At 34.2% G+C, this 19,470-nt stretch overlaps 3 protein-coding genes across 4 annotated transcripts; 1 reads left to right on the forward strand and 2 right to left on the reverse strand.

Annotated features, from left to right (window-relative positions):
- Positions 1–1,132: 1,132 nt before the first annotated feature.
- On the forward strand, positions 1,133–7,741 carry LOC105130929 (dynamin). 2 transcript variants are annotated; one of them, XM_011033657.1, is made up of 7 exons: positions 1,133–1,500; positions 2,446–2,534; positions 2,641–2,716; positions 3,327–3,376; positions 3,493–3,828; positions 4,633–4,671; positions 5,020–7,741. In XM_011033657.1, the coding sequence occupies exons 1-7, from the start codon at positions 1,317–1,319 to the stop codon at positions 5,194–5,196; spliced, it is 951 nt and encodes a 316-aa protein (XP_011031959.1). In that variant the 5' UTR covers positions 1,133–1,316; the 3' UTR covers positions 5,197–7,741. The 2 variants fall into 2 exon arrangements, with proteins under 2 accessions (XP_011031959.1, XP_011031960.1); XM_011033658.1 differs by lacking the exon at positions 1,133–1,500 and adding an exon at positions 1,528–1,641.
- LOC105130928 (vegetative cell wall protein gp1) lies at positions 7,625–8,405 on the reverse strand. Its single transcript, XM_011033656.1, has 2 exons — positions 8,013–8,405; positions 7,625–7,949 (listed from the first exon to the last, which is right to left on the reverse strand). The coding sequence occupies exons 1-2, from the start codon at positions 8,341–8,343 to the stop codon at positions 7,846–7,848; spliced, it is 435 nt and encodes a 144-aa protein (XP_011031958.1). The 5' UTR covers positions 8,344–8,405; the 3' UTR covers positions 7,625–7,845.
- Positions 8,406–12,536: 4,131 nt separating this feature from the next.
- LOC105130930 (putative glycerol-3-phosphate transporter 4) lies at positions 12,537–17,032 on the reverse strand. The gene is given in 3 exon segments (XM_011033659.1): positions 12,537–13,057; positions 13,888–14,433; positions 15,831–17,032. Coding segments are annotated over 3 exon segments (1,617 nt in total). The 5' UTR covers positions 16,864–17,032; the 3' UTR covers positions 12,537–13,019.
- Positions 17,033–19,470: the final 2,438 nt, after the last annotated feature.

Raw genomic sequence — 19,470 nt, forward strand, 5'->3', positions numbered from 1 at the left:
TAGAGTATTTATATGAATTCAATGAATTTAAACATGACTAAATAATAATAAATAATGTCTTTTCTTTGTGATTAGATTTTTAGGTATTTTATCATACATAATTATTGAAGAATTTTAGCATTCGATTTTAACTATCATTATAATGATATTAGATACCATATTTTATAAAAACACCTTTAAAGACATTTAAGGCAAGAGAATCTCCTAATAACGAATAAACGATACATCATATATATTGATATATAACACATTTATCTTAGTAGGTGAAGAAGGATCCATTTATTTGTTCTCTTAAAAGTGAACTTGTTTATTAGTTTAATGATCTCATTTCTTAGTTTAGAAGAACAAATAAATATCATTGTTAAATGATATTTTTTTTTATCATTTATATGATTCAATTTACTTGATGAATTCAAAAACAATTTGAATGATGGATTAAAATATTATTTAACAAAACAATTTAATAAAACATTTTAAAAAAATATTAAAATGATAATATATTGGATCGACTTAGATCAACCTGATTTAATCTTTTAAATTTGTAATTTAGATTAAAAAATTATAATAACATGTATTATTTTGAATAAAAATTAATTATAAAAATTAATTATTAATAAAATTATTATTGAATGATAAAATTAAAATATTTCAATTTAAAAGAAAAATAATCAAATGATCTTTCTAAACAAAATTATAAAAATAGAATCATTAATGTCGCAAGGTTTTTCTAAATTTCGTTTGCTTTAAAATTTTAACGTGAAATATAAAAATATATAAAAATAACCTCCTAATTAGGTTAAGAAATATAATTAATATCGTAAAATTAAATTATATATATATATATATATATATATATATATTATTCGACCAAACAGAACAGCTAGAATCGAATTGCAATGTGCCGGTCAGAATTTAAATGAAACTTCCAGAATGGGTCAAAATTTGAAGCAATTTGAATTATGAAATCTGTTTCTATTAATTCTATTTTTTAAAGATATACTGGCTATTTAAAAAACCCAAGACTATTGTAGTAATTCAACCTTCTCAAGTTGTTACATGGAATTCCATTTAACTGCCACCTGTCCAAGTGTTAGATTACCAAACCCTCCCCGTTAAGGGAAACAACTGCTAATCCTCCATCCTCTGTCACCTAATTATGTTTCCCTTGTAATAAAATTGATAAAGACCAAAGGGTTTTATTTTACCAGAGGACACAGATTATAGAGAGACAGAAAAACATAATTCCTTGCTTTGGAGGAGAGAAAGGTATGCATATAGAGGTTTTTTAAAAGAAAGAGAGAGGCTTGTTGAAGAAAATGGAGAATAGTAGTGGTGGCAGCAGCGATTACAGTAACAGTAGGATTGTAGTGACAAATGAGAAAAAGCCTATGCAAGGAATCAAAATAGAGAATCCCTTTACTTTCAAAGTACTTCAAGTATTTACTGGCTTTGGTTTTGGCTGTGGTATTGGTATTGGTCAAGGCATGCCTATAAATATGGGTACACTACCTGTCGCTCTTTTTTCATCTCTCAAAGTTCCATTCTTTATACTTGCCTATTGCATGATGGCTTTTTTTGGTGGGTTGTTTAAACCCAAGAATGTTGAAGAAACCCATGAGAAATCTACTCTTAAAACTCCATGTAAATTATCGTTTTATGTTTCTTTCTTTCTTTTCTTTTCTTTTTTGTTCAAAATGTGTGATTTTTGTTTGGTTGATTGGAAAATGTGGGAACGAGGAGAAGTTTTGTGTTTGACTTTTTTGATTGAGTGGGAAGAATTATTTGTATTGAGTATTATTATCAATTAATGTGACTGCGTTTTGCTTACAGTATTTATATCAGTGGTCTGTGTTTGTTGCTTGGTGTTCTATGTTCCAATTAAGATAAGAATTTGAAAGCTTTGGTTTTTTGAAGAGTCAGGTTAATCTTTTGTGCACGCTTCATTTTGTTGAGTTGCAATTGGATGTTTCGATGATAGTCCTTTTCTTCTGGTTGCATTTTTCACTGCCTTTTATTGCCTGCAATAAAAGATGTTACTACAGCGAAGGTAGAGAAAGAAAAATATAGGAAAGAAAAGAGTTTAATCACCACAGATAACCGTTTGGAATTTTGAACTGATCCAAAACAATTCCTTTTGGAATTGTCAAGTCCCAGGACATGTTCTTGTTGACCATAGTCCTTGAATTCAAAGTGTTGTTTTCTTTAATCACCCTGTAAATGTCAATTAATGAAGTCAGCCACTACCTGCACATGATTTGTGATCGTAATCTTAAGTACTTCCACATGGATAATTGTTAGACTTTGGGGTCAAAGTTGATTCCAATAGGCACAAATGTTGTTTTTACCTTCTTTTATAGGTTATACCATTTCTAAGGACATCTCTGAATCTTTTCAACATGTTATGTGTTTGTTAAGTTGCAAATTGTGATTTGAATTATATCCTAGGTGCATTGCCAATGGTGGGCCAAGTAATGAGTGCAACTAGAGGCGCAACTGATGCCTTTTCTGGAATTACCAGTCATGTAAATACTGCAGTAAGTCAAATGTTCATTCCTATCAATGCATATTATTAATGTTTCTTCATATGGTTTGGCAAGTTAAATTGATCTGATCCCCCAATTCTCATGTCTCATTCTTCAGCTTTGGAAGCTGGGAGCTAAGAACATTCAAGCAGGCATTGGATGTGGAGTTGGGTTCGGCCATGGCTTTGGAATTGGTATGCCATGTGTTATGTCTTCTGAAGAAGCAGTCAGTGCTTAATATTACTGCATTATTTTTTGCTTTGACAATGTGGACTCTTACCAGACACTTATTCTGGCTTGCCATTGTATTAGAATGCGTGACATTTGTCTAGCTGGCTGATACAGGAAATGATGATGGATTTCACCTAATTGTTTTGCTTGTCTCTGCTTTTGGACTGCTTGGACATTAATTTATTGTGATCTAGAAAGATTTACTAGAATACACTCACACACACACACACACACACACACACAACTTTTTGAGGATTATTTTGCTCTACCTAGGTCGTTATCCAAAGCTTTGAGCATTTTCATGTTTTTATTGGAATTTCAGTATAATGCTTTGTCCTGGAAGCACAACTTAGTTCCCTTTGATATTTTTGGGCTTATTATCCAAAATATCAAGACTTCTGTTGGAATATCTTACATTTCCAGAATTTTGAAATGAATCATATCGGATATATTTAAAAATTGGCCTTGTGATAGGATTGCTAGCCTGTTTAAATATGTTGTTCTCACCAAGCCCCTTTCACCTTATCATTATCCACACATTTGATAGCTGAAAACAAAAATTTTATATGTCAGGTCTTGCAGTGAAACCTGGGGCAGTGCAGAAGATGCAAGCTTGTTTTCTAGTATGTAATTATAATTTCTTACAGCATAAATACATCATACATTCAAATATACATGCACAAACTTTATTTCAAGTTCACAACTTGTTTATCTGAAATTTGGATGCCAAATTTCTCAGCAAGTATTGATGAAGATGATGACAAAACTTGGAATAGCACCCAATTTATCAATTGGTCTAGGTGCCCTTCCAATGTCTTTGCAAAGTGGCGGGAGCATGTTGACTGAATCTTCAATCCAAAACCCATTGGGAAATATTACACAGTTAGCAAGAAAACTCCCAGATCAAACATCTCAAAGTTTGTATGGATATGGAAATGTTAGTTCACATTCAACTTCTGAAAGTGCCACTTCAAAAGGCAGTGATACTTCCTTTGGTAGCCGAACAGAGAAGGTGATTAGCAGTTTTCTCCAAAATCCTATTCTGGAAGAAGATGGCACTGACTTAAATGAATTGGTAAGTATGATAAATATATTTTTCTCTCTTGCTTGATTAATAGATGAGTGATGCAATTTTTCCCTCGGGTGTTTCAATTGGCTGGTCCTTGGACATCAACTTGGGGCCATAGGTTTCCTTTTCTGTCAAGGAAAAGGGTATTAGGAAGTGTGATGTTAGAAAGCCAGTAGTTCTATTTGTTTCAATTTTGGAGGTTATCGTATCATTAGTGATATTTTATTGCTATATTTAGAATATGATTCAGTTGCTTAGGTCAAACCTCTATGGCCAAAACCATTTCCATTTTGATAGTGGAGAATAAAATTCGCTTTAGAGGATAAAAACACCAATTGAACTATGAAGTAGACAGGTTCATTTTTTCAGTTCAAAACAAGAATATGAGTGGCTTTTGTCAGAATCTGTCTTTATATAGAATTGAAGGAAAAAATTTAAAGCTAAGAGTTAGTGTTATGTGCTTCTATCGTGTCCAATGATTTGACCTAGTTCGAATCTGAAAACTGTTGGAGCTTATCTATGGAATCTGTATGTATGGTGCATAATATTTGCTTTTAAGCTGTTGGTGTAAGTTGTGAGTGCACAAATACAAGTAATTACACAGTCCTTTGGGGGGGACAATTGAAGGAAGCACTGTTTTGAAATCCTCAAAATTTGGCACTTCAGTTTTACACATTTTCAACTGAAAGTTCCCTGTCATAAACATAACAAAACCTTTTAACAAACCTAATTTCACTTAACTTAAGATGATAATATCATGGCCTGAAGTATTACGATTTTCTATCTGATTCATGGATTGGATGTCTACAGGCTGGACGTTTGCGGTCAGAAAACAACATGCTTCAAATGGTAATCTTTCATGCTGATCAGTATTTCCCTATGCATCATGAAGCTATTCTAACTTGATGCTGTTTCTGTGAACATTTGCATCAGTGATTTGGAATTCTGGTAGAATGCAATGGCATTTAATATGAAGTTTCTTTTCCCCCTTTGAAGGATAGTTTTTAATGAATCATCCAATGTAGTAACAAATCATAACTGGAGTTCCTAAATTTTGCTTGAATTGGTTCACTCTTTACATACATCACATATGACTATTATAGGATGCAAACTCTTCCACTAGTTAACAACTCTTTAGTTCAATATATTTACGTAAATTTGTTAAATGTTCTAGCAAGTTAAATCTATCCTGTTCAGGTGTTGAGACACCAGCAAATCATTGAAGAGTTAATGGAGGAGAATCAAAAGCTTCGCCAGATACTTGTGGAAGACCTAAAAATACCACCCAACAAGCTCCAGGCCAGTCACTCAACTATAAATAAATCTCCATGCACTGATTGTTTTGAGTGCCGAAGAAGACAGAGGAAAAAGTAGATAAAGATGACTAAATTTCTCATATTCTTGATCGTTAAGATCTCGAAGAATGCCCCTTTTGAGCTATTTGGATGTTTTGCCCCAGATTCAAATGCAATTTTGAAGGACCATTCTCAGGAGGCATCAATTCTATACAAAGATGGGATATGAGATTATATAGGTAGATGCAGGTATTGTTGCAAATAATTGATTAAAGTTCATCTATCCAAAGGCTTGAAGAGTTTCTGAGCCAGAAGGTAATCTAACCATTCATTGACCTACATTTACTTTTTCAACTCTCTACATATATTCGTTAAGCTTCAACCTTTTTAAAAACGATTCGTTTTTGGTCAAGGGACCGAAATTTTCATTTTTAATAATGCGTGTCTTTGCTGTTAAATCTAACTTGTATGACTTTTGGTTTTGGTCTATATCTGCACCTAGAGACCTTGTTGTTTTGATTACTGCAAGTGGTAGGGCACGTTTTGCATCTTTTTCCCTGAACAAATGAATGCTATGAATATACCAAAAAACTAGAAAAAGGGAAAAAGCAAGAAGAATAAATATCTCTAAGCTTTTGGCTGCGAAACAGTTTTACAGGCTGTAATTGGGAGTCAGTAACTATAGGACAGCAAAAGCAGGTGCAGCTGCCAAACCGGATTGAAAATATCTAACCCAACTCATTTTAAGAAACATGCCAAGACCAAGAAAGAGTTAATTGAGGTTAAAAAAAAATTCTAACCAGGTTATTTTGCAATTGGAAATGCTCTGTATAGTTGGTGGCGTGCTGATTAATGACAGAAAAAGATGGTGATGAGGTATATTCAGGTCATTATACTAAAATGGATTCTGTGACCTGGACATGCCATGTTAGCACGAGTTGCGACATGTTTCGGTGTTTGTATTTCTACAAACTAGCCCGGGAACATCTTCATTCACCACGTCTAAATGTAGGGTTAAGTTGTGCAGGACAAAAATGATAGCTGCAATAGAGAACTTTTCTTTTTCTAGTGTTTGCAGTAAAAAGATTTAGTGTTCATTTACTAGTCTCAAGAAAATGACATGAAAATGGCGTTGTTTTGTGTGGTGAAGTAAGATGAAGTATCATAGGCCTCAGTGTGTGGACTCAGAACTTAACTGTCAATAGTTACTAGCCAGTTGACCTGAATCAGTTAAGTTTGTGGGTTTTGACTTTTAGGTAGAGTTTTCTCAAAGAATGCATGCTTTGGCATCATACCTTTGGTGGATAAAAAGGTGAAGAAAGGCCTTTATGACGCTTACATAAGTAGTCCTTTGAAGTGGAATCCAAGGCTTTTTTTGTGATTTTTTTATGTGAAACAGTGCCTTCTGAGTATGTGGCATGAGATTCCAGTTTCTCCTTACAAACTGAATTTGTTCTCTGTTCCCTACATATATATATAGTGGAACGAATAATAATAGCATCAGAGGTCACTATGTAGAAGTGGTAATGAAGTTCTGAATCGTGACTAATTACTCCATTTGTTTGTCAAATTTATCAAACAACGTGATTAGTTAGTGTTGTATCTACTTTCATTAAGTGAGAGGAAGGATCGTGGGTGTCTTTGAGATGGGAACAGCATGATACAAAAGGAATATTGAAACACAGGGAGTGAAGTGAATGGTGGTGCCTTGATCTAGTAATATGCCCTGCTGTGTTCTGGGACGGTTTTGATTGGTGCCGCAGTTTAATGACATAGTTTGGTGTTATTCGATTTCAGTGTGTGTATAATAATCTCGCAAGCATTCTGATTTGTATCAAGACTAGTTTTTGAGGTTCAGAATGTTCAAGCACTGAAAAATGTCCCCTCCCCCCCCCTCTCCACACATCTTTATCTTTGTGGAAGCGGTGGCTAACACAACATGTGAAGGTCACTTTCTTACACGTTCATTTGTTTCACAGCCCCACCACGCCAGCCATCCTCGTCTAATGCTTCCATCACTATTCCAATAGCCCATACTTGAAAGAAAAGTCTGTAGGATATCTCCCCATTTCCAAAAGCTCTTCACGTCCACATAAATTCTACCTCAACAGCTAGCACCTTAACCTTTTCCTCTCCACTCCTTCCCCACCACCTCCAGCCACACTTGTTCTTCGCTAGCATCCATCCACTCGCATCAAGCACCCACCTAACTTTTTCTACTTTACCGTCAGTTGTAAAGCAAGTTTAGTGTCATAATCAGGCTCGGTTGACAAGTAAAATAGGATTAAAATTTATGCTATAAATGATCACTTAACAATGGCTCTCCACTGCTTTACATTGATCAGAAGAGTATCTTTTCTTGCTTGCTAGAGTAACTACACATGAATTCTGGCTTTCAGAATCAAACCAATCTCCTTTATAGTTCAGATATCAAGAAGTTTGAAGTCTTGCAAGTAAAATATCAATGCCAAGCATGAGAGGAAACGGGCAAGCATAATACGAAGACGATCAAGAATAAGATCTTTATTCAGCTGAAGCCAAAATGCTTCTACACAAGAGCTGCAGCACAATTAATTAAATATCTAAAACATTCAAAAACAAATGCAGCTCATCGAAGAATCATCCAGAAGAAACAAGAAAAGCAAAGTTAAAAGACAAAAAGAATACACAGATAACATCATGATCACATAATCTACATCAAGCTAAGCTCTTACATGAAATGTTGTAACTAAACAAACAGAAATGCTACTCCTCCAAGCAATGCCGACAAGGCCATTCTATTTCCATGAACATAAGCTCCATTTCCTGGTGGCGACCCGCCTGGAGCTGGTGCTGGTGCTGGTGGTCCGGGAGCCACTGGTGAAGGTGCTGGTGGTCCTGGTGAAGGTGCTGATGGTCCAGGAGCCATTGATGGAGGTGCTGGTGGTCCAAGTGAAGGTGCTGGTCCCGGAGCCATTGGTGAAGGCGGTGGGCTTGAACTTGGGCCAGGGCTCATTGATGGGGTTCCTGAAGAAGGTGGGGACATCATTGGTGGAGGTGACGAGACTGGGGGGGAAACTGGGGAGGGTGTCATGGCAGTTGGCGGAGTGGATGTAATTGGGGGGGGTGCAGCACTGCTAGATGGTGGTGGCATTGTTGGTGGTGATGACATTGGGCCTTGAGCAATGGAGGTGGCTATGAGAGCTAGCATTAGGGTTAGCATGAGCATGGCACGTGAGAAAGCCATGACTCTTATGAGTATAGGGTGTGAAATGAATTGGGGTTCGAGAGAGCTAAAGAGTAGAGAGACGTTTTCTGTGCAGATGCATAAGAGGAGGTGTGCCGAGGTTGATATATAGATTGCAAGGACAGAAAGTTTGGAGATTACGTTGATTAGTATGCGGTCCTATAACCTATGAGTGCATGGATGTTTCATGCAACAGGACACGGTGGCTAACACGTGACTTGTGCAGTAAAAGCCTGTCTTTATCCCAAAAAAGAAGAAGAAGAAGAAGAAGCTGCAGCCCTTCCAATTTCAATGACTCATATTTTTTATATTTTTTTTTTCTCATATTAATCCGGTTACTGGATGACTCACAGTTAGTTTTCTTATATCACTAGTTCCGGTGCACGTGATTCGTTGAGAGCAAGATTAAAAGCCAATTTTGTATAAAACTTGTGCGACCGCGGTTATTTTTCGGTACATGTAATTATAAAATATTTGAAATGATGATAAACAAGTGTGAATATTGTTAATTTTTTTTAATACATGGGATAAAATATATATTTGAAATGATAATAAATAACCTAATAAGTATATTAGATTAAATTAATCAATTACCATATATATTAATAAATATAAAAAAAATTAGTGTGATTTGTTTGACTTGGCGGGTCAAGAACGAGTTGGTCATTTTATTTAAAGGTAATCCAGCTAAAAAAATATCAATTTACCTTCATTTTAATATCTACCTAACCTAAGCTTAAATATGAAACAATGGGATGTCAAATAATTAAAAAATGAAAAATAAATATAGGAAGTGAAATGAAAAAATAGTGACACATTATACTGACTCGATTAACACGTGAAATTTACAATTCAAATAATGGACACTACTATAATGAGTTAAACTGGTTGGATAATTCTTGTCTTTCCTTTTTTTTCCCTCATTCTCTTCTTCATTGGGTCTTGATTATGTCTTGATTAACCCCGACCTGAAATTTACACTTAAGTAATGAAAATGACTATAATGAATGAAATAAATACTAAAAAATGAAACTGAAAAAACATGAATATAAATAAAGGGGGAGGGAAGCAAACCTGGACGAATCTCCTAAACTTGGGTTAGTTTTTCAAACTCATAACTTATATAATCATAGACTCTAGTTCAACCAAAAAGTTCAATTACGAATCAATTTGATATTAAAGGGTGAAATTGAAAAAATATTTCAATCTAAAAGATTTGTTAAAGTAAAACAAATAGCAATTTAAAAAAAATCAAATTTAACATGAAAATAAAATGAAACCAAATATTAAGGGATAAAATTGAAAAATAAATTCAATTAAGAAAAGGATTCAAAACAAAACAAATAGTAAAAAGAATGAGAATCAAATCTAGCAAATAAAAAAAATTAAAGGATGATAAAATTGAAAATAAATTTTAATTTTATAAATCATTTTAAATAAGACAAACAGTAATTAAAAAAACAGTTACCAAGTCTAAATACAAAATAAATTGAAGAGTTGATTTGAAAACTTCAATGAGGTTTAGAAATAGAAATTAAAAGAAAAAAAAAATAAAGAGAAAAATAGTTGTCGATGTCAAATCTAGAGATCCTTACACCACACACATTGTCCATAAATAAAAAGGTCATCAAGATAATTCTAATATTGTTTTATAAATCATTGTTTAGGCATCAAATACCTTCCTTCTTATACATGGAATCACTCAAATAATGTTAAGGAGATACACAAGTTAAATTATTTTAAATAATATTTTGTATTTATTAAAAAAATCAAGTTGTCCTTGTTAACTACATTATAAAAAAAAAATGATGATGAAAATAAATAAATAAAAACTTGGTTTAAATATAATATTTAAACGACAGGAAAAGCTCGGTATGGGCTGCTGGCCCAAAGGGGCTGCTTAATAATATTTAAACGACAGGAAAAGCTCGGTCTGGGCTGCTTGATTATAATTATTTTAACAAATTTACTGTATAACCCTCCGATTCAATATCTTGAATTCAAAAAAAAAAACCAATACGATACATCGGATGAGAGGTAAGCAAGTATGGGTATTTTATGATTCCAAGAGTCGTAATCCAGGCTGATGGATATGTCTCATTTGTGCTTCCAGAAAAGCCATGTTCGCAAATTCTATGATTCCAAGAGTCGTAATCCAGGCTGATGGATATTTCATTGTCAATGGGAAATAGCTAGCTGGCTGGTTCCAGGTTGTCTGAAAACACCATCTCGACGGGATACAACAACGAAGTATCGCTGGAAATTTATATTAGATACACTTAAATCAAACATATTAAAATACGATTACTTCTTCGCCTATACTGCCTCCATGGAAAGGAATCTGGCAACTTTCTTTAAGGGTTTCTTCAAGCAAGTATCACTCGGAAATTTCTTATCAGATGATTTCCAGGATTTTTTTTCCATCCTCTAATTTTAATTCACAGTAATATACTAGTTCTTTATGAGTCTTGGAAGCTATTTGATCCTAAGCAAGCCCCATTTAACCTTCACCATGTTTGCTGACACAATCACATCATCAATTCCTCAAGCCTAACATTTTATTTCTTGTAATTTGCAACTGAAGTAATGCCCGGTAAGTACTCAGCCCAGAACAAACTTTGCAAACAACTACACAACTAATAGTATGTTGTGTCTTTCAGTGCCATCAATAATGGCAATCACAATAGTCAGGGCTCGATAATTCCCTCTAATGGAAGTGTGTGTGCCAAGGTCGGTGGAGACTGCAGTTGTTATAAGAGCATTTGAGCCACTAAAGAAAAAGCCAGCAACGATTTGTTCAAGCCCCCGAGACATTCCCAATAAAGTGGTGTAGTAGACTTGAAGGAATTGCAAAAAACATAAAATCTTTTTATCTGTATTTCAAATCATTTTACTTATGAACTAGTATAATACTTGATTAATAGCAAGAATGCACTGCTGCTATTGCTGCTCCTTGCAATCTCTAGTTACTCAGAATCCAAAATATACCAAAGTGACAAAATCTTGAACTCGTTTTTTATCTGCTTGAAATATAATTATTCATTCTTGTGCTGGGAATATCAGAAATTCGTTAATCTTTAAGAATTATCTCATGCAATTACTAATAAGAAATAGTGAAACAACTCAGAAAGTATTTGTTTGTTGAAATACTTTAAACTAATGATTTTTTTGTTATTATTAATAATGAATCTTTATCCTTAAAATCTCATTGCTTCTCGCTAGTGGAAACAAGAGATTTTTAATATATATTCTAAGATATTAATAACTCTATCTTAATTTAAATATATTTATAAACAAGGTATTTGAACTAGAAAATATAAAATTCAAATATCTCTTCACAAGATAAATCTAACGTTATAGATATGGAAGGAAAAATAAAGCTTAAAATAAAATAAAAAATAAAACATTAAAATATATGGTAACAAAGAGCAAAAATTTAAATTTCAAATTCTTATTTCATATCTTTCTTTATCAAATTTTAATTAGCCAATCATAAATCTAAAAAAAATCTAAAAACACCAAGAGTTATTTAAGTAGAAAAGCCAATGGCTATAGATTAATTTCTTATTTATTCATAATTTATTTATGATAGATTAGTATGGAAAAACTAAATTGGTGAGGAATTGTTATTTTTCGAGGAGCTAACAGCTGGGTTCCGAGGTCTTGTTTTCTGTTGACCCCTCATCATATTCACATGGAGCCTAAAACCTCATTTTCAAATAGAGCCACCGCCCACCGCTCCTTTCTTTAGCAATGTTATCCAGAATTGAGCTGCCCATGATGGCTATATTTGTGGTCTTGGTTGACAACATAGCAAATAATTGCCTTACTTGTCTTTGGGTTCATTAAGAATGGTCGGGAAAATGTTGAAGAAAATGGTGAAATTTAGCACGACAAGAGTTTCTAAAAAATCGTGAAACTGCTAGACCGTTTCATGTCCTAAACACCTCAACACGTCTAATGGCTTGATCTGCTACGAACTTGCTCTCCAATATCGCAGGACATGCACCTCAACAAATATGTCGCAACTTTCCACTAATTACAAGGATGCTCTCTATACTTTGTCTAAAAGTTTATTTCCCTGAGACCTGGATGTTATTCCTCACCAAGGATTTTCGGTTGGTTGCAAGATTAGCCATGTCTCGCGCACTCCAGAAGAATTCCTCACCAAGGATTTTCGGTTGGTTGCGCACTCCAGAAGAAAGTTTAAGCGAGCCTTGTTGTCTGCAAAGAAAATCCGTTATGAGCTGTGCTTTGTATTGAAAGGAAGGAAGGCAGAAGAATGAGAGCCTATCAAGCTCTCTTAGAAATGATCTGCCTGTTTTCTACTGTAATCCACAAACCAATGGCAGAAACCTAACATAATCAGCTCTGCCAAATCTGTATAAATGGAGACAGTTGAGAAACAGTGAATTCCATCATCCTCAGTGCTCACTGGAACAATTTAATCGGGGCCACAGAGACAGAAATACCCGACATACTACTACATCAGTGTACTCGTCTTGCAGAAAAAAGGGCACCACGAACCATAGCCATATGTCTATCAAAATTTTACAGAAACATACCTTCGTGCCCATTATTTAAGACAAATAATTTACAGTTGTAACAACCCTATCTTTTGACTTTGTTCTTGGTTAACTCGTGTTGTAAAAGCTTCGTGAGACCATACCTGATTTTCATCTCTGCTCACTTAGAAGTGGTTGAGATGGAGGAACTGCAAAACAAATGAAGAGCATGGATCATGTATGGAAAGGGAAAGAAATTATCATAGAGTGACGTGGAAATTATGGGGATAGGACATACATGTATCCATGCATGCACGCACGCATGTATGAGAGAGAGGCATGCGTGTATGTATGTACGTATGTGTGACAGAGAGGGGGGGCGAGAGAGGGAGGGAGGAGGAGAGAGAGAGAGTACAGCTACAGATGGAATTGAAATATTGATAAACAGTGATGAAATAAGAACTATAGAAGCAATGCGAGAACGATATTATCAGTATATCACTTGTAGTCAAATTAACATGTTCTTCATTCCCAAACTAGATGCTGCCAGCTGCAAAAATAACTTCCACCATACAATTGTGGAATGAACTGTCTGTAGGGTTGATGTGATTCTAAACGAATTTTAGTAACAGACATCACCATATATTCTAGCCCCCCACTTCCCCCCTTTCTTGCTCTTACCACTCCAGATTAATCTCTTCTTCACATGACCATCAGTAGGCTAGTGGACATTGTGAACCATATAAAAAAACACAATATTTTCTTCCAGTTCAGAGGTATTCTGCAACTAGAATGGAAATTGTATTGCCATATAAATTTTACTGGAAAAACTTGCTGCTGCTCCTAACTATGAAATTTGTAAGTTTCTATCCTTTTCTCTTAAATTTTCAATTACCAATAAGATTAATGCAGATTTCATATCCTCTCTCAGGATACATAATCCATAGATACATGTCCTATAAAAGTTAAACAATGGTACATGTGTGACTTTGTCAGTGTGTGTGCATGCAGGATTATCTCAGCCAGTTCATGGCATTACCTTCAGAACTTTGCAGTCCACTGGTTGAACGCATCAATTTACTAGTTTTATCATTAATTTCAGCGACAACCTGACATGATAAGAGAAGCCCCGCAATGAGAGCACCGAGCATCAGCATCACAAAAACTGTATTCCATCCTTTAGTTGAAAGAAACCCAGTGAGAAGAGGACCAAGAGCTGCACCAATTGATCCAGTACCATCAATAATGGCAGTGACTGTTGCCAATGCTCGAGAATCCCCTCTAAGAGAACTGTGTGTACCAAGGTCAGCAGATACTGCAGTTGTGATAAGTGCATATGGCCCATTTATGAATAAGCCAGCAATCATCATGAGTACAATGTTCATAGCCTGCGAGAAACTCCCATATATGCAGTACAAAAACATAGAAGGAATTGCAGCATACATGAAACTGGCTGCTGTAATAGCCCGAGCTCTAAGTTTGTCAGATATATGGCCAGCAAGAATTCCACCAACAATGCCCCCTACATCAAACAGGGTTGAGAGATTTCCAGCTGACTTCACAGACATATATTCTCCACCAATTTCTGCAGTTAAGAAAATTGAACTATTACCTCTACAAAACAGGATAATCTTGCAAGGATTTCCAGCAACTACAAAAACTTGTTTTGAAAAATTTACGTGTTCACAAATAAACATCGCCAATTACTGCAAGTCCTCTTTTCCAATAACAATATCCATGCACAGATTATGGCTGATCTCATTTGATCTTACAAGGATTTCATGATTCATCTACTTGCCTAAAGCCTAGCCTCATGCTCTGCTTCTTAATATTAGTGCGAAGTGGTAAAACAGCTCTATAGCGAGGCTGCATGACCATTCTCAAAATGCCTGCACGGAAGTACTAAGAATTTTATTTTATTTTCAGTCAATACAATTGTACCAGCATTTGCAGCGTTTATATATCTGTCTTTTTTATGGTCTTAGTTTCCAGAGAAAAATTACGTTACATATAACACATTCATCACAAAAAGTATTTGTGTTATTTAAAAAAACAACAGATAACGATTTTAGGACAAATTGTTGCAATAATTAACAATAAATTACTATTTCAAGCTTGCAACTGGAAATTTGAAACTATCTTGTATGATGGTCCTCTAAAGACAATGCCTAGCCCCCGAGCCTTAACATTTGTCGTAAAGGTCCTCAACATTCACTAATAAGCATGTCTCATAGATTTAGTAAGTAAAACTTGTCCCAAAGCAAATGATACATTAGAATTTAAAATGTCAACAGGAAGCACAATACAACCTCGTTTTCAATTTAAACTTTCATGTCAAAACTGTAGTTAAATGAAGATGAAATGATGACCACAACTCTTACCTAATGCTCCAACAAGAATTAATAAAGAACCAATCAAAACTTTGTTTCAGCAAATAAAAAGTGCATGTCATAGCAGCGGAGAATGAATTAAATAGATGAATTACAAATTCTTCACATGATCCATCAAACAAAATTGTTTCAAAGAGGTGACAACTGCCCAGCCTACAGTCAAAAATATATTCCAGGCTTCCGGAATTATTCTGATGGCCTCCATTTGTAAGACTAACACAGTCTTTTTGTTCTTTTTTTAATAAATCATATCAAGTGAAACCTGCAAATGGGGGAGATGTGATTTGAGCAAGAAGGACATAACCAATTACTTAATCTGTTGAAAAATACAATAGGAGCTAGCTGACTCCACTTGGTAAAATCATGTGCACCAAGGAGATCTTAGCCCACCGTAAGAACCCTTCTATGCTAGCATGATCCTGATTAAATGCAGAAAATTAGTGAATCCCTACAACTGGCAATCCCTTTTTGTATTGCTAATCAATATTCAAAACAACATGGCACAAACCAGCAAAAAAAATATCTAATTTAAGAAGGCTAGCTATCGATGAAATTACAAAATTCTAACAGCAGAAATTGAGGGCAGAAATACCTGTCTGACTCAAATAAAAGGGCAACCAATACAAAAATGTGTAAGCCACTAGCTTGGCGAAGAACAGGCAGAATGCAAATGGTAGCACTCCTGGTATCATGCAAGCTTCGAGAAGCCCAACGCTTCTCCTGACCCCAGATCCTTCTCTTATGGGAGCATTCTTCCCCTTCTCCACAATACCTTCGCTCTGCGCCTGAGCTTCTACATCTCGAGCCACTACCTCGGCCGTTGCTGCCGGGACATTTGAACAAGGAAATCCAACATCCTCAGGATAGGCAGCTAAAAACAAGAAAACCAATACCCCTGCTAGTGCAATAAACATTCCCGGAGCAATTAAAGATCATCCCCAACCATAGTCCAAAACACTTGCAGCAAGAAGAGAGCCAGTAATATTCCCAACTGAAGTATGTGCATTCCAAATACCCATTATTAACCCTCTCTTCCTTTTCCCGAACCAATTACCAATTACAGCCACCACAGAAGGCCAACCTGTGGCTTGAAACAACCCAGCAACCATTTGCATAACCAAATAAAACCCGAAAACATGAATGTTCCAAAAGTATCCCATACCGAATAACCCCACAAAAATTCCACTACCAATCATCCCAGAAGTCAAAAACAACCTCAAATCCAATGTATCACCTAAATGACCAGCACCATACATTCCCAAAGAATAACAAGCAGGAAATGCAACATCAATCAATCCCAATTTCTTTTTCCCGCCTTTCTCATTAAATGGTTCCCAACCTATATATTCAGACTTATATTTGTTTTTACCCGGGATTTCATCTTTAAGAAAGACACTTCCAATTGGCCAAGGGTACACATTTAAGGTCTTATCAGGTTCAGGATCCAGTACACTCTTGACTATGCTACTGGGTTTTCTTGATGCATGGTAACTAGTATATGCAATGAAAGTAATCAACAAAACCATGTACCTATAAGTCTTGAGACTCCAATCTTTGCCTCTTATTTTCCTTATAAGCCAAACCCCAGGTGGGATATTCCTCGCTGTGTCTAAATTGGTAGCCATATCTAAAACAACAGGCAAGATTATCAAGCCAGTAAACCAAGAAAGAACATATATACTAGCTACTATCACATTCTTCGAGAAAGAAGACAGGTATTTCCATGAATGGAAGCAATGGTATTTTACAAGAAACAGAGTCAAATCCTCAACCTCCAAGCAAGTATTAAGAGTCTGCTATAGGGACCTAATTCACTAGAAAAACCAGCCAATATTTCAAGAAATTGCAGCTTCCAGCAATAATTAATCTTCAGCTGTTGAGTTCTTTGAGTTTCGAAGTCGAGAGAGAGAGAGAGAAGAGACTGGAGCGTGCATTGGCAAGAGAGGGTTTCCTTAAGTTTTGCTCTCGGAGATCAGAGGGGGGGTTATGTGAGAAAATGGCGGGAGAGGACAGGGTGTAAAAGGAAACGAAGGGCACGTGGCGGGATCTGGGAATTTGAATTGCGTGCCACGCAGTCAGCTGTGATGACAGTGAGAGTGGGGGAGAGAGACAGAGTAGTACAAAGCGGCTGTGATAGTAAGAATGATAGAGAATACTACAAAGTGGTTATGCTTACGCATGGACTTTCCGTATTTCCGCGTGGCATGTGGTTCTTCGCTAAAGTAGGATGTGTCCGGCCTTAAAAAATCCGAATGTAATATTTCCACAAATATCTTTAAAAAATAGGTTAAAAAAATCAGTATTTCACTGTGGAAAACAGGAGTGTTTAGTTGGGTGATATAATCACTGTTTCATCAAATTTTGAAAAAAAGAAATTATGTTTTTTTAACTTTTTAGGATGATGATATTAAAAATAATTTTTTAAAAATAAAAAATATATTTTTTAATAAAAATATTAAAAATTAATTATTACTATATTTTCAAGCACCACTACCATAATTCAATGTGAATTGAAAGCAAGAATAGTGAAATGGTTATTTTGCTCTTCTCAAACAAGGTTGTTTAACTAGCTATTAAAAGTAAAGTGGTATTTTTTTTTTAATAAGGTATATTTATTATTATCATATTAACAACAGAGAACAAAGCAATTATTTTAACACTTTAGATGCACGGTAAGATGATATAAATATTCTTAAAACTTTGGTACAGGGGCTTTTATGGTTTTTAATGCTTTGACTACACAGTGAAATAATTATATTATCCTTAAAAATAAAAAAATAAAAACAAATTAACATCTAAGGTTTTTTTTTTGTATTTTTCTTATAATTTTCTAGTTATGATTAATTTGAATAAATGTAATTAAATTTTCTAAAAATAACTATAATTAAAAATAAATAAAATTTTATGGTGTTCGTTGAATATACTCACGTTCATTGAGTAAAGCGTATGGCATTCATTAAGAGGTACTCACACTCATCCCCGAGCATCTAATTTTATTAAAATTAGTATTCATGTTTTTTTTTATTTCTCTTTACATGAGTTATCTCGATTTTATATCTATGATCATGAGATTAGCGGATTAACCCAGATTGATTAGGATATTTTTTCCTTATTTTTTTATTTTTATTTTTTCTAATTTCATCGCTAAGCATTTTTTTATTAAGAATTTTTTTTTTCCTTTTGTGATGTTGGTCCTCATTTCGTGATCATGATCACAAGTTTTGAAGTTTTATATAGGTTAATTTTGATGATTTTAGGTCGTTTAAGAAAAAATCATTTTCATTATTCAATTATTTTTTTTATTAATTAATCTTCATGCTTCTTTTTTTCATTTTTCTTTCACATTTTTTTATGATTATAAAATGTGTGTGCATGTGTGTTTATTTTTTGTTATTGAAAAAAAATATTCAACTCTTAGAGAAGCGTGAGTCAAATAATTAGTTATTATCAATAAAAGCGAAATATCTCTAGAAATATTTCCAGCTCTTCATTGTTTATATAAACAATAAAGCTTTTTTTTTCCATGCATTTTCATGCTGTTTTTTAAATTTTATTTATTTAATATTTTTATGGCATAATTTCATGAAATAGAATTTTAAATTTTAACAAAAATAGAAAATTAAAGGATACAAAACCATAATGTAAAAAATGAATAAAATACACAATCAATCTAAAAGTTTTTAAAATTTTTATTTTGATCTAAAATTTTATTTTATTTATTTTTAAGTTTTTGAATTTACAAGAAAATAGAAAGAATTAGTAGAAAAAATGATGGAAGAGAAAGAAATTTACTGGTTGGCCAAGTTATGAAAATAAAAATGAATGATCTAAGTGTTAAAAGATTCCAATCAATAAAAGGAAGTCAATGATAGTAGTTTTTTTTTATATATATATAAACATGTTTGAAAAATAAATCAAGATATTTTTATATTTTTTTGATTCAGGTGAATTTTTTTTTTAATGTTTTCAGGGTTGCTAGGTGGTCAATGAATTTTTTTATGTATTTTCCGGTGAAAGTAATTTTTTTGGCTAACCTCTCTAGTAATTTTCCAACTATCATGCTAGTTGTCGGATTCTAGATAACAACTTATCAAGTGATATGTCGCCTAAAGGCGATTTCTTCCCAATTGATTTTTTTTTCACTTGAAGAAATAAAAATGGAGTCAACAACCTTCAGAAAAAAATGGGGAAAAAAAAAACATATCTAGGCATTTTATTTTTATTAAGGTCTG

The sequence above is a fragment of the Populus euphratica genome, unplaced genomic scaffold (genome assembly GCF_000495115.2).
Source record: "Populus euphratica unplaced genomic scaffold, PopEup_1.0 scaffold43.1, whole genome shotgun sequence".
Classification (NCBI taxonomy): Eukaryota; Viridiplantae; Streptophyta; class Magnoliopsida; order Malpighiales; family Salicaceae; genus Populus; species Populus euphratica.